This window comes from Choristoneura fumiferana, chromosome 7 (genome assembly GCF_025370935.1).
Source record: "Choristoneura fumiferana chromosome 7, NRCan_CFum_1, whole genome shotgun sequence".
Lineage (NCBI taxonomy): Eukaryota > Metazoa > Arthropoda > Insecta > Lepidoptera > Tortricidae > Choristoneura > Choristoneura fumiferana.
Genome location: NC_133478.1, coordinates 8,349,769 through 8,366,314, shown reverse-complemented (window position 1 = coordinate 8,366,314; position 16,546 = coordinate 8,349,769). Strand labels below are relative to the sequence as shown.

The window sequence follows — 16,546 nt, the reverse complement described above, 5'->3', positions numbered from 1 at the left end:
GCCAGAAAAATGGTTTCGTTGACGCATGTGTGTGATGTAATTAAATTATGTGATAGTGTGATTTTTGTCCTAATGTATTGTTTAGTCGAATGATATTTTCGTATAATTTAAATGCAACTAGGTACTTTCCGTTAAAATATAAAACAAACTTAACCTTATCTATGTAGCCCGAAAACGATTTTCCGAAATAATTTCAGTCAACTGATGAAAAACTATACCTACCAAGCGATCATTCCACCAAGTATAATTAGACTATAAAATATTTTTGAAGTCATATGATCACTATAAAATAAATTATTAGAATAAATTTAAACACGCTTTTAAACAAGACCTACCTCAACCAGATGTATAATTAGTGCGCGGAAGGCAGCGCAGAACGCACTTCACTGTGAGAGGCTGAAAAAGCCTTATTGCCTGTTTAACGGCCCTGCCGCGACTACGCGCGACCGGCGGCATAGCAAGCTTTTGCTGGCTTAGGCTTATAAAATCCACTTTGCACCACCACATAATTAAGTTAGTTTTTTCCTCTTATGAATCCAGAAACTTTTTTGTACTTACAAAATAAGTAAACAGACAAAATTAAGTTAGTTTTAGTTCTTTTTTATTGGTTTTTGAATATTGTATGTTAATAAATATCTTTATCAACACAAATACTTTCCCAATTAGCCTTGAAATATACACTTTGCAATACGTGCACTGCACTTGCAATAGGTAAGTGCGTTTTCCCATAAAGTACATTTTCCCAAAACGCACCCTTTCCCGAAAAATATATAGGTACATGTTTGTGACACAGTCGTAAACAATATTGTATATTGTACATACGGCTTTTTAAAAAAAAATACCTTCTGAGAGACTGTACCATATGAGAATATGCTCTGAGAAGTCAGTTAATCTTCTAAAGAAGTTCACGTTTCGCCGCGACTTTCATTACGAAACAGTACATCAGCGGTCGAAAACGCACGGCCCGCGGGCCTCTTGCGGTCCGTGACTGTTTTGTAATATGACTTATCGTAGGTACCTACAACAGAAAACTACATAGGTAGATATCTTTTAGATACAAAATTATCTTACAAGTGTGGCCCGCCTTTATCTATTTTTTTCACTATGTGGCCCATGTCTGCCAAAAGGTTGCCGACCAGTGCAGTACACACAATGAACAGAGAAAACGCTCGCCGCGCCACAGATCGCGAGTAGTAGCGACCGGGCCGTTAAAGTTAACTGGCAGCGACGTTTATAATGAAATAATTCTGTGATGAAACTGACTATTGCGTGTTACTTTAATTATGTTTCGGCAGTGTCTCGAAAAAGCCGTAGCCTAGTGGTTTGGCCTATGGCCTCTCGAGCGGAGGGTCGTGGGTTCAAACTGGACTCGCACCTCTGAGTTTTTCGAAATTTATGTGCGAAAATACATTTTAAATTTACCAAGAGCTCGGTTTCGGAATGAATCGTGAGGGAACCTGTAAGTACAACCTGCGAAGCAATTCAATGGTGTGTGTGAAATTCTCAATCCGCACTGGCCCCGTGTAGGAATTACGGCCCAAACATTCTCATTCTGAGTAGAGGCCTGTGCCCAGCTGTGGAATGTATTTGGACTGTGAATGAGAGTGTCTCGAATGCTAAGTTACACGAACGCCAAAATTTTTACATCAGATCTTTGACTCAGATTTAACTTCTCTCTCACAGCTATATTTAGGTAGGTACCTAAACATCGAAAATAAAATTTTTTTAAGTATAACATTATTATCTACTAATGTCGAAGTTACTTATATTTTGAAATTGATTTTGTGTAAAACTTTGCAAATAATCTTTTAAAATAACGAGCTATTTCTAAATTCAATAAAAGTCAGACAAAGCTTTAATCTTGTTATTGCTCGTATTATATTCCAAAAAGAAGTTAAGTTATAGTTACACGAAGTTACCATCGTAGAATTTGTTTCTTAAGCCTTTTCAGACTTGAAAGACTTTTGGGTCATAAAATAAAAGCGTAGGTAAGTTACCTTTTAAAATAAACTATCCGAGAGGTAATAAATCAGATAAAAACTTAGGAGTAGATAAAATATAATTCATTTTTATGTGTACCAACCGAACATCTCTGTAACCGCTGTTCAAGTGAATAAATATTATTTCTATTTCTAGTTCTATTTCAACCAAGTAACGAATTTAAAGGACTAAATCTTCTATCTAGATGGTTAATCTATCCAAAATTGTTCGGCACCATCTTATCCATTTATTGCCCAAACCGCAAGTCCATTCTCGAGCCGAATCAATTCCGAATGAATGGATATTTCCATGTCATCGACTTTACCGTTCGACATTAAGAATCATTCCTTTACTCTGTTCGCGTGTGTTCGGACAAAAATTTCGGTCAATTTATGAATAATGCTTCGCTAAATTAATAAAGCGGAAATTTACATTTCAACGGCGAGAAAAAAAAGTATCTAGAGTACCTATGATAAATGCGAAAAAAGCCAAAAAAGGCGCTGAACGGAATTTTTCCGTGTCTTTCCGTTTGTTTTCTTACAAATTCTCATTCTAAATCTACTACTTTAAAATGCAGCGTGTTATTCTTATGATATGATCCATTGCGGAATTAGAACCTAAACATAGCACGAAAACTAGATTTTACTATGCTATTGCGTACCTACTAACTACTACTTGCGTATAATTCTACGATACCAAAACATTGAATTGATTTTAACACCATAATCTCCACACACACACACACACACACACACACACACATAGAAACATTTAAATGACTCGCGTGGATATAAAAATATAAATCAACAAAAGCAATAAACGCTTCCGAAGACATTCCTCGACGCGACTCCCGCATTCCTGGGAGGCACCCCGATAGGCAAAGGACTTTTTCATAATATACAGGGTATACAATACAGATACATAATATATAGACGTCAATATACAAACTTGGGAATACCTAAACGCAAAACATAAGCCAGCGTTAGCGCCTTTTCGATACATAATACGAGATCTACCAGCTTTAGATTATCTTTATTATTTGAATAATACATAGCTGCAAACAAAACGTATGCAAAATTTTTACTGCAAGTGCTAGGGCTCACTTTTAATTTCTTAAACTATGAAGCTTTTTCTAGCAAAACCCTTTTGCTTTTATCACGCTAACGCCTTAGCAAGCACCCAAATTGTAAGGACACATCACTATGATAGATATTAGCGAACTAAACTAACTAACATAGAATGTTGAAAATAATGGTTACCTGTCTGTTTAAATGTTATTACTTAATAAAAAAACCTAAATTTAAAAAAGCATCTTCTGAAGAAAAGTCGGGTCAAGAGTACGCTAAACAAAACCGACGTGCATGCATGAAAAGATTGATGAATGTAAATAGGAAACGAGAGTTCTATGCCAGGGTCGTATCAAGTGGGAAGGATGTAGTCTCTGCCTACCCCGTTGGGCAAGAGGCGTGATTTTATGTATCTATGTTTACGGTATTCCCTTTAGAAAATATATTTTTTTAATTATACCTACATAAAATAGACACATTGAAATAAACCAGAAAAGTATAGCTAAGGCTGGAAATTCAACCCAGATCCTCATCTTTCCGTGTCGCGTGCTTAAACAATATACATCAACCCGAGCGTTGCCATATAATATAAAGGTGAAAGTATGAATCTTTTTATTTTATTGAATCTTTTTGTGTGTTCGTTCCAATAATAAACAAAAACAATACTGCCATGTAAATAGAGTCGTAACGGGTGCTTGAGGACATAAACGGTGTTTATTTGCACCCTTCTCAAGGAGGAAAACGTGTGTTCTGTAATTAGTCGGTTCTAATAGACTTAGGTGATTTAATGGGCGTAATGCCAGGAATCGGATGATGTAAACATACCTACAAACACAATTATAGAATAAAATATTATTTTACTTCTACAGAAATAAAACAAAAGAAGAAAAAATAAATAAAGACGGAAACAAATCGCACACATACTTAGTTAGAAAGAGTAACTGTGATAAAATTAAACTTCATTCAATTCCTGGATTTAGACCCATAAATTAAAATGATGTATTATTTTGAGTTGATTCACTTTCTAAATAGATGTGCGATATATGAACGACTATGTACTTGATTTACCGCCGTCTTAACCCGTATAAGCCCAGTGAGTCGTTTTTGAACCGTGCAATAAACCCGCGAATTTGTAAACAAAAACGCTTATCTGTGACGTCTAGCGAATGAAATATATATGGAGACTAAAAATAGTTCTGGGCATATATGGGTTAACACGTTAAAGAAGTTCAAGGATTAGACTGAAACATGTCGACCATCAGCTTATACTCGTACTCGACTAAGCTACCTATAAATTAAAAAGTGGCCCATTTATCTTAGTATGTACGTCCCACAAAAGTATAAACAATAAAATACCGTTTAGATTTATAGCAATATTTCAACTCAAAGACATCCATTGTAGGAAAAAGGTCTACAAAGGAAATCGACCCAGAGCGTCGGTACGCTACCCGCATCGAAAGGCGCAAAGCCTTTCAAAATTGCTGCCCCTATATAACCAAATCCCAAATGTTTAATATAACACTAAGCTCAAAAGAGTAAGTTAGGCCCTAGGGAGCAAAACACTAGGTTATTAATCTGGCGAAAACACGCGTCGGGCCTAAGAAAATGGCAGCACAACTCTCGACGGGGCATTTACTTTTTCCTCGCCCTACCTTTAACTACGTCGCTATTTATTGGTCTCCGTTTGGAGATATATAGGAGAGAATTAGTAAAAGACATGTGTTCGTTGAAAAACGGCTTCTTCATCTCTCATACTCGGAAAGTGAGTAAAAACAGAGCGGAAAACTATACTTTGTTCCCAAGGGATAGATTAAAGAAAAAAAAGTCATTGGAACATATACGTATTCAGCCTATACGGCATCGTACCGTACATGGTATAATTAATTATTGAGTTTTTTTTCCTAATGAGTCATATTACAAATTTTATAATGCAAGTCAAATATTATTAAATCATTTTCATTAGTTTCTTATACGACAGTCAAAAGAAAAAAAGATGAAAAATTGTTAAGAAAAAAAAAAAAACAATCGGTAGGTAAATGACAATGGTATTGTCCACACAGCCCATCTCTCCTCATAGTCGAAATGAAAAGCAGTGTTTAACTCGGGAAAAACGGGTAGGTACACTACATAAATACGAAAAACTAAATTCCGAAAGTCGGAATCACGAACTTCAAAATACCGATTTTTATATTTTCGAATGTTTTAAAACTCCTAATATGACTATTCCGATTCTTCATGAATCCGAAAATTAAAATACGTAATGTTTAAAATTACGATTTCCAAAATTCCGAATTTTAATAAACCGAAAAATAAGAAATTCGGCTCAATAATAATCCGAAATGTCAAAAATACGAATTCCGATTACTAAAATATCGATTTTCAAAATTCCGAATAGCATTACACCGATCAATAATAAATCCCGACTTATTAACTTAAGCTATGTAGGTTACATTTGCCTAAAACAGTATTTACTGTTATTGATTTTCAGCAACGTGACAAATACAGTATCGAAAATAAAGTAATAATATCGAAATGGAAACCGTGGATTTATGTTTTCCTCAATTTCCCAAAAAAAGTTCAAAGTGGAAATAAGCCCTTTTGAAAAGACACTCCTCACATGTACTCAAACCATGAGTACAACTCAAGTTTTCCCATTTACATACATTATAGTGACAGGATTGACCTGAAATTTGAAAAAAAAACAACCTTGTTTATTTGTGCTGAACTGTTACTGCCGTTTTATTTTAGCCAACCATGTCATAGCAGTTTCGCCTTCAGTCGGCCTTAGAGTTTGACCATCGCGCGAGTCGTCGTTTTGGCCACGATAGTGCTATAAATTTCTTAGCATTATTTTTTAATTTAAAGTCGCTTAAGCATTCTCTTGCCTATATATCTGTATAAATCAAAAGTAAGAGTATTAAATTATACTAAAAACCCTTAGACGAAAAGCAAATAAAAAGAGCTCTTTATTTTCCCCAAACAACAGTAATGTTATTGTTTGGTGTACGTACAATAACATTCTCATGTAGTTCCGACCCGTACATAAATATGTATTCCAAATATACTTTTGTTCACGGAAAGGAGAGTTTTTCATTAAATAAATCATAACAAAAAATGATTCTAGGGAGTTTTCGTTTGTGACACTTGGTAGAACTTTTTCGCAGGGAGCTTCTGGTGCCTTTGTCAAGAATTTTTTGATAAGTGCGGCAAATGCTTACTGCAAAAGGGCTGTACCCAGTTTCACATAGGAACATGTCAAGGTATAACTAGTAGCACTAAGGAATAATGTTTAAATATTTATTATTACCAATGTTGCGTTAAATAAACCTATTAGTAAGTATAAAAATTTTATACTTATTATTTTTATTTATTTTTTACTTTTTAACAAACATCAACTAAATATGTAGCGGCCGCCACCAAACACAAATTAAAACAGCACTGCCCTACGATAACCACTATTCACAAACCATACCGACCTTTCCTTTGACCTAAATATCGAACACTCAGTCACTTTTCACGCACGTTTTCATATTTCGGAACACACACGTTTATCATTTGTTAACCAAACTAAGGTCAGCGTGTCAAATTGTGTGGAGCAATAGGCCGCCCGAATGCCGTGCCTGTGACTAAATTGTCAACGTGGCGACTCGATCGAAACGCTTGGCATCGGATGCAAACGCGATACTGGTCCAATGATAGATTTATTCTTACTCACATAAGGTGATGGCACCAGCAGTCATGGGCATGCACCAAGAATGGTTTTTTCCCGTCAACATTTTAAGAAACCCAGACCCTAAGTACTTTTATTTAAACTAATAACATAACTATAAACAAGACAGTGAATCCTTTTTGTCTATTTCTGTGATGAACATGTCCTTGATTGGTACCGTCACTCTACTGACCTATCATCATGATGTTTTGCTGCGAAAATATTAATAACCTCTTAGTGCACTTGAGAGCAAAAACTACCCGTTTAAGAAAAGCTGTTAAAATAATAATTTAAAGATATAAGTTGTAATACTTTTGCTGTGCTGCATTATTCATTTAAAGTGGTGACTTGGTGAGTGGTGGATGGTGATCCATGCACGATAAAAATTAGCGGCTCATGAATTATGAAGAGTCGCAAAGGACTCATCATCAACTTTTCATGCTGAGTGCGAAAAACAATGGTTCAACTATTACGCGATATGCCATAAGCGAACCTTCCTGTCTATATAAGCCAAGAGTTTATATCTACGATCGAGACTCGTATCTAGTTACGATTCCCGTCATACTAGTTTGGTAACTAAACTTTTTTTCGGATATATCTATCTTCGAACCAGTCCCGCAACTAGCGAGTAGTTCAACTCTTGCTACTGTGGTCTATTCTCCAACCTTCTGGTATTAGAGTAAAAAATATTTTCCTTGATCGACAATAGAATTATTGAACCGTTTATTCGGCGGTTATTCATGTTTATATGAAATTTCCAGATAAAGCCACGTTACGAAAAGTGCCCATGAATTTCTCGGTTGAACGAACTGCCTTGTACAATATTTGGACAAGTTAATACATTGTTCTCAATAGTTATAACAAAAATGAGATCTTTGTCATCTTTATAAAGAAAATAAATTATTATTATTATAAACTTACATTTTGTTTCTTTGACGAACCGATTTTCCGTTCATTTGTCATACTTCGACAATTGTCGTTTCTCTCCAGCCTGCATGATTTCTGAATCATTTATTCATTTGCACAATTTAAATAATTTGTTTTGTTTTACTTTTTTTATTGCTGCAGACTAAATGAAGATACTTCTCAAGTAGTGCGAGGGTCCGCGAAAAAGTTTAATAATATAAAAATGAAAAGCTCGGAAAGTATCTTGTATATAATAAATGTAAAGTACAGTCAACCAAATTTGATTCCTAGGCCATCACAGAACCGTGTCGTAATGACATTTTTCATCATTCGATAAATATTGTTATAGACAAATAACTTTATTCACCTTGACAGGGTTCCATGGTGGCCTGGGAATCAAATTGGGACTGTACCTAATTTTCGCAGGAACAGCTGGTGCGGAAAAGTAATTTGTAATGTGCCACATTGTACGATATACGTGTAGAATGTAGTCAATCCGCACTTGTATGTTAAATAACCATAAAAAAATAGAATGTAATGATTGATTTCTTTTTCGTCGTATTCCTGATTGGACATATGATCTTGTGTTGGCACATTCCTGTTTGGACGTATTTCGTTTTCGGCATAATCTTGTTTCGACACATTTATATCATTTTATTAGTTGTCATTGATAAGATTGTAAATAAATACCTACCTAATACAGGAGGTTATAAAATGATGTTTTTTTTTTCACTACCACAAAAAGATGCTAAATTTCCATAAGCCAGGCACCATAATCAAATCATATTTGTGGTCTAAACATTAATGGGTCTCTTTCTTTGCCATTCGTTCTGATACATACTGTATGTAGGTATGTTTTGAAAATAAAAAATAGCGATCTAGGGTTGATTTCATTTGTTGTATATAATGATTTATGCTGAAAACAGAATGTGCCGAAACAAAAATGTGCCGAAAACGGAATACATCCAAACAGGAAAATGCCGAAACAAGATTATGTCAAATCAGGAATACGACAATGTAATTTGTTGTTATATTACGATTTTATGTCTGGAATGATAATCTACCTGTTAAATTAAAATGCAATGCAAGAATAACCCCCCACTAGCAAGTCCAAGCGACTTCTGGCCGGTGACCGAATGCCCGCAACCTACTTGGCCGCGCTCCGCGATATTGCTGGTGACTGCAACGCTAGTTATCCGTGTCACGTATACGCCATCTGAATGAAACTCCAGAACAATATCGAGATGCCGTGATCTCTTGTGTACAGGCACGAATATCTGACACAACACAACTTAGCGTGCATAAGTGGACACTCTTGGTAATTCAAGCAAAAAAAAGTGTTTTTGTTCTGCCTACCATTTGGGGTCTACTACAAGGAAAAGAAACGTGTATGTAAGACTAGCCTAAAATGGTTAATTTCTCTGACCTGATTTGTGTTAAGATAACACGTGTTCAATGGTGGATTAAGTTTTGGTGATAACACGACTAAAAAAATAAACCGGTTGTTCTACTCTCAACTCGGTTTTTTTATACGTAGACTGTCTACTATGTATGCAACTATGTCTGCATTTCGTTGAATTGAAAAAGTGTGTAAATAATTGTTAAAATTTATTAATTGATATCACCCGCACGCGCTATAGGTATCTGTAGGACAGATATAAATATAGATATATCATTTCTGACCAAAGTCATATCTTCAATAATATATTTCACTTTGTGTGAATCTAATACAAAATCGAACAGCTGTCAGAATACCCTCAACTCAAAAGTACAACCAAACTCAAGATACAAATAGAACCAAACTTCGTTCCATCAATGAAAACATTCCTAATCCATCGCGCAAGCTGACACCAAACAATATTTGTTCGACGCTCCTTAATCGGCCAAAATTTACATGTTCCTTATTAACCAATCACAACTATTTGTTGCCCTGAGGCCCGGACATTGACAAGGAGGCTTGTTTGACGAGGGATCGACGGAGCACTCCACTGAACATAAGTGCCTGTTTATACCAACGTTCCCTTCTGAGCTCGATCAAAGTCATCCATGTTTTCTGTTTTTCTGACCCTCGTGCTTTGAGCCGATCCCAAATGGTCTTAGTGGTTTGTTGTGAGAAACAAGCGGCGCGAAAATCGCGAAATTTAATGTCGATGTGCTTTTCAGTGGAAATGTTTTTTCGTTTGATTTAATTTAGGCTCTAATTTCCTGAAATAGACCAAATTGGCTCGTGCGTTTGAGGGTCTAAGTTATGATTGATTGGGGTATCCAAAATAACTACATTAGGTATATAAGAAAGTCAAATACTTTTTTATTAAGTTGAATCAGCGTTTGGTTTGAACATTGAAAGAATATTTTTCACCAAAGTTGCGTATTTCACGCCTTTAGTAAAACGGGTTCGGTAAAACCGCAAAAAAATCAGAAAGTAATATTTTCGAGATTAATAGTGTTCTACTGATTGAAAAATATAATATTCCTAAGTTGATTTATAGGTTTTGGTACCCACGTTTATGATCAACATACGTTTTCAAAAGATTATTCATAAACGACAATCAAACCTATTTTAGTTAAAATGCCGCTAAAATTCGTTTGTCCTTATCTGTCACTTCGACATTTGTATTTGTTAGAAAGGGACAAAGCATTTGTTAGTTAACATAGGCTTGTTAAGTTTTATGAATAAGGGGGTAAATGTTTTGATCGTGTGGGTTCGGAATCTTTTTTTAGGAGTATTATACTATTTGATGTCGACTTCATTACAACTCGATAATTCTACCCATGACAGATCATGACAGACACACACAAACAGAGAATGAAGCAATATAATATGGGTGTATATGGATTCCGTTGTTTTTCAATTTGACGTACAGTCGCAGGATTGTAGACTCACTGCCACTGTTCGTAATTTAGCCGAGTAATGCTATTCTAGTATATTAATGATGACAGTATTCACTACGAGTATGTATAATCCGGCTAAATACGAATATTAGTAGTAGGATAAGTCCGCCTTTGTACTTAACACTTTACTTTTTTTTATGTACCCTTTTTGTTTTTCCTTTTTGTACAATAAAGAGTATAAACAAACAAACAAACCAACTAGTGGCACAACAATCACGATTCGCGATGGTACGTTCTAGAAAATAATGACAATGTACTGACCATGAGCTCCCGCCGCAGTTTGTCCAGTTCGTGGGCAGACGGCGGCACCGGCTGCGCCCTGCCTCTCCTCAACTCCTCGAGCTGCCTCGTCAGCTCCTCCACCTTGGCCACGGCCACAGACAACTCCTTCTCCTTTTCATTGAATAGCGCTCGTATCGACTCGAGGTCGCTAGCTGTGGACAAGGAAAATTATTTTGTTAATTTGTTGATTCAGGTGCTACGAGTACTTTGCTGTAAAAGCTATCTGATTATCAATGATTGCTTTTATTCGCAATTTCATCATCGCGGATACTTGACGCTTACCCTAGTTAAAGAGTGGCCTAAATTAATCAATTGATAATGTAGCTTCCTTATTATAATTAGTCAAAGAAGAAAAAAAAAGTGAGTTGCAGAGACTAGTCATGTAGAGGAAAACTTTATTACTTTATTAGAAAGAAGGAAAGAAAGAAAGAAACAATGATTTATTAACGGTCATAACAGTACCACCACCAAACACAAAAAACAATAATTTATTACTAATACAAGCATAATTTACATCGTATGGTGATGACACCAATTGTTACCGAAAAAGAGAAGAAACGTTGATTTTCTGCAGAGCCCAAACACAGTAAGTAAGTGTTATGAGTGTTAGTTCATAGATTGCCGCTCTAATTACCTTTATAGGCTTGGCATCAGAGAAAACGTTAATCAAGTTACTCAATGCAAAGCTGTACTCAAAATAAATCGATTAAAAAGTTTAAACTCTGATACTTAGAATATTATATCAGACTGTTGTAATCTACTTTACGACAATAACAAACAGAAATTCATTGTTCTTGATTACATATCGCCTGTTACAACTTTATAAGACTCGGAAAGACATTTTTTCTCAATCTCAGAGACGTATCAATCAAAACTTGTGCCATTAGAACGGATCTCCTCATTTCTTTGCGTAGTGTATCTTTGTTTGTTTTTGAAGGAATCCTCACTACCTCACTATTTTTCAATAAAAATATTATTATTTTTGTTAGACAAACGTCACAATTAGGAGAATATTGTGATTTCAAATCTGAGCATCGCATTTCTTCGTGGGTGGAATTACATTTAAGATTGACCACAAGTTGTGTGGTGAAAGAAAACGTCGCAACGCTATACAAACCTACGAAGCTATTCAATGATACTAGGGAAGTTCCCAATCGACACAGAACCCGCGTTAGAATTACAAGCTGTCTGTGCTCTCTGAGAGGTTTGTGCCAAGCAATGGGACGTATATAGGCCGAAGTTGAGGAAAATCCCTTAAAACTTCCTTATTTCACATTACATTCCGTAAAAACAAAACAATATGTTATCAAGTCTGAAAAACAATTCAACGCTTGGTACCGACAATTTCAAGGCATTCCGCAGAAGAAAAATGACGTTTCCCAGCATAAGCACCCAGCAGAGACCCATTTAAAAGCTAGGAGGGATACACACCGACCTTTCAATTACAGAAGACAATAAAGAGGGCTTTATCTATATGAGGGTCCCGTTGGTACGAGTAAATAGCGACACAGTAGAATAACGACCGAGAGACCCAGCAGTATAGTTATGAGTTATCAGCAACGTCAGCGCATGTCAATCCATTTGATAAAGAGGATCTTTAGCAGCCAGAATTAGCAGATTTTACAGTGGGCCAATATTTACTGCTATTAATCATTTAGAATCCTAACTTAGTGTAAAGAAAGCCACGTGATTATACTTTTAAGTTCCTCAATAAACTTAAAAAATAATGACGGGTTAAATAACTGGATTTGGACTATTATTTGCTTTACCAAGATTGACTGGTTAATTTGCTCTGTAAATATTCTTCCGTAAGAATAATATTTTTTTTAACTTTTGGTATTAATAGAAGGCTTAAAAGGCTCGAGCCTAATCCTAACCAAATGCCTGTACTTATCTATAATAACGTATCCCTACTGCTACTGTGCCGGTACTGCCGACGTATCACTGATTCCTTATTATCTCTTTAAAATCATATGGCCGGGGCTCTTTGATGTTATTTTCGGCATGTTTGCTTAAGCTATTAGGCTCTTACTTTTTGGTTTTCATTTGTATTGAAAACAAAATTTTCCTATTGCGCAACATTAGGTACCTATAAAAAGTTTCCTATGTTTAAAAAAATGGCATGTAATAATGATATTACCTACTCGTACCTATAAAGTAGTATGAATAGTCTGCTAACGTATCGACGATTTTGACGACGACGATGAACGATTTTATTAATCACTTTTCAGTTTTTCACTTTTGCGACCAGCTAGCAAACCGTTAATAATTTTAATGGGGTTTTCATACTCGATTTCATATTTACGAAGTTTCAACAAAACAATAACAATGACTCCGCAACTCGCTTAAAAATATACAAACAAAGCCCTTTAAAATACTGAAAACAATTTCTACTCGCACCCCGGGTCCATTTGCAATGTTATTCAAGTACTTACAGCCTTTTCGATCCCTTATCAATTTTGGAAACATTTTAGCAGCACATTTAGGAGCATATCGAAGGCTATCGAAAACATTACCGCCGGCCCTACGGCGTCGAATAATAGACTATATCGTCCAAAGTAAATGTATCGCGATCTCGGAGTACCGTCCAAATTGATTTAACTACGCCGCCCGAAGGTCCTCGGAGAGCGTATTTCACTTTTACCGTGTTACAAGTACGCAAAGAACCCCTATTTCAATTTGATTGAGTTTTTGGAAAATAGTTTACTTACTACTTTTTTTTATCGTGAATAATGCATAGTCACTGAATAGTGCAAGTAAATTGAAGAAGTTCTTGGTAAGGAATGCATTTCTAACTAAGGAATGTATTTCTTACTAAGGAGAAAGGTATTTCTTACTAAGGAGCAATCAGAGCTTATGCAGAAGCATTTCTAAAATGTAACCTTGTAAACAGTCTGGTTTGGTTACATACTTGACTAATAAATAAGCTCTGCGAACTGTTCATTTCTTAATTTAGAAAAATGGCTGAATAATGATTTATTTAACGTTTTCAAACCCCGATGCTTCGTCATTTTGAAAAAAATTGGTATAATTGAGAGCACAACGCGCGAGCTGAGCGAGCGAAGTGAGCATGCTGCGGCAGCGGCCGGCGAAACGTCAGGACCAAATTAGATTATTAATTTACGCTAAACACAAATGTCGAAGTTTTGAACCTCAGCATAATACTAGCGCCAGTTAGCTTATCACAAACAGAAATGTAACACATTCGAGTTTACTTCTACATTATGCTGAATACCATACTATATAATGACTCTTTATTGACCACCAAAACATAGTAAGCAGTAGAGAAAACACAGGTAGATATAGGGTTTTCCAAGTCAAAGTCAAAATATGTTTATTCAATTTAGGCTATGACAAGCACTTATGAATGTTAAAAAATCTACCACCGGTTTGGAAAAACCTCTATTGAGAAGAATCCGGCAAGAAATTCAACGAGGTATATATTTTTTAAACAGATTTACAATGTTGTTTAAAGATTACAAGTATTTAGCACAACTACATTTTTTAACACAGTAAGCAATAAATAAGCAAGGTAACCAATAGCTGAATATTACTGACAATGAGTTATACCTATCTATAGTTTTGATTCTATCTAAAAATAAAAAGATAAATCCTTGCACTATTTATTCCTATTGATTTTGTAAGGAACGATTGCTTGAAGATACAGAGCAAAACGGTATATTTAAATATGTATTCGTGTAGCTAAGTTTCACTGCGCAACGCGAGTCCCGTTTCCAACACTAAGTTTAATTTAATAAAGAAAGTTCTATACTATAAAGGTATTGCTGATTTACGAGTATTAGTATAACAGTGCTGGATGGCTTGAAAGATTTATCTCTTGTTACTTTATATTCAAAGTTCTTTCTTAGGTTTACTTACCAGGAAAATGTCGCGTTATATTTGTGCAAAATGATGATAAAACTTGATAATGCTTTCTTCTGTTTCTTATTCTTTATACATAGGTAAAGTTACAACACTAACAACACATAGTAACATTTTAATGTCTATCAGCAAATTCAAAATATTTTTATTCAATTTAGACTAACAAGCACTTATGAATGTCAAAAAAAAATCTACCACCGCTTCGGAAAAACCTCTGTTGAACTAAAATAGTTTCAAAAGGTAAACTACCGATTCGAATTCGAAGTTACAGTTCCATAGAAGTGCGAGACAAAATGCTGTCGTAAGGGACACCCGATATTATTTCAGAGATAAAGATTGTCCTAACGGGTGGGATCAAAACAAACCCTATTGCTGCATAAAGCGGGTCTGATCAAAGGGTTGTTTGACATTTTGTTTTCGCATTCCTAACTCATTTGACGGCGATTGTGTTGCGGGGTTTAGTCAAATGATATGAACGTCAGTTATTCGGGAAATTAAACGTTGAAATATGCGTGAGGTTGACCGTATAAAGACATATTATTTTATTATGTTAAACGTTTTACATATCGTCATCATCATCTCTGGTCACACGTCGTCACACGGGCCCGGTATAGACTGAGAATTTCACACACACCACGCACCTTTTTCAGGATATTTTCTTCATCGTAAAGTAAAAGTTAATTCCGAATGTACATCAATTCTGATAAACTCAGAGCTTGAAACCCACGACCCTTTGTTCCAGAAACCACTGTTTAAACCACTAGGCTACCACGGCTTGTAAAAAGTTTTACTTACGGTCAGAATTAAATAATTATTAAAACTGGCACAATAACCGAATCAAAATTTTAGTCAGCAACACGGAGCCTAATTAATTATACACGCGACCCAAAGCAAACGGCTTGGAATCGCACGCGTTACCATACAAACGGCCGTCCCAAACAAAATCGGAAAACTATCAGGAAGTAGGGTTACAATCAGATCGAGTAATGAAGCAAAACGTGTAACGAGATTAGTCCTAACTGAGTGTAGGAGCAGTCTACTAATATCCGAATTTGTGTAAGCTGATGTCGGCCCGGCCGCAAAAACCAACTGACACAGAGTGATGTTTTGGGTCGAAAACAAATGGAACTTTCAACTGTTGGTATAATTGTATTGAAAAATTTACCGCGTTTGGTTTGTACTTTTGTGAAACACTGTGTATTTTAATACCAATATTCACCCTTGTAAATTTCTCCGAAAGGTTGTCTTATTGTTGAGATTGACTAGACTTTTGACGAGTGTGAAATCGTCTACATAAATGGTACTAGAACATTACAATGTATTTTCAATCAAATTAAGTAATGATATTAATTTACTAACAGTTTAAAAAATTTAACGCTATAGCACAATTTATTATATTATACCTAATTATGAAAATGATCTATCCGTTGTGTAACAGACAATAAAATGACTTTTTTAGCCCACCAATAAAATTATAAACCTTCGCTTGAAAAATCTAATGGTGCATTCATTATTCTTGATAGTACCCGCATCTCAATTTAACTATTCACGTACCTACCAATAACGATTTCGTCCGCAACCGTTGGAACAGTTGTCCATCTTAACCGGAACCTCTGTCTATTTACTTATGTACCCGAGTGACTGTGGTTACAAGGAACAATCTGTTGCGAGGCGCTCTGTGGTCGGATTGGACCCATCACTTCTAACCAGATGCTCGCGTTGTCACTTCAGTACGCTGCCGGGAGCCGTAGAGGTGTTTGAATAAAACATTACATTGCCAAGTGACAACGTTACATTTTACCCCAAAGTAGGGTATTCCCAGTGGACG

General features: G+C 35.7%; 1 protein-coding gene across 9 annotated transcripts in view; it reads right to left on the bottom strand.

Annotated features, from left to right (window-relative positions):
* The window catches only part of ASPP (Ankyrin-repeat, SH3-domain, and Proline-rich-region containing Protein), a 388,674-nt gene that overhangs the window by 17,261 nt on the left and 354,867 nt on the right, over positions 1-16,546 (bottom strand). For all 9 annotated transcript variants that reach the window (XM_074090067.1, XM_074090068.1, XM_074090065.1 and 6 more), the window contains one exon: positions 10,816-10,988. In XM_074090067.1, the coding sequence (XP_073946168.1) occupies positions 10,816-10,988 (173 nt within the window). The remainder of the gene's footprint in view (positions 1-10,815; positions 10,989-16,546) is intronic.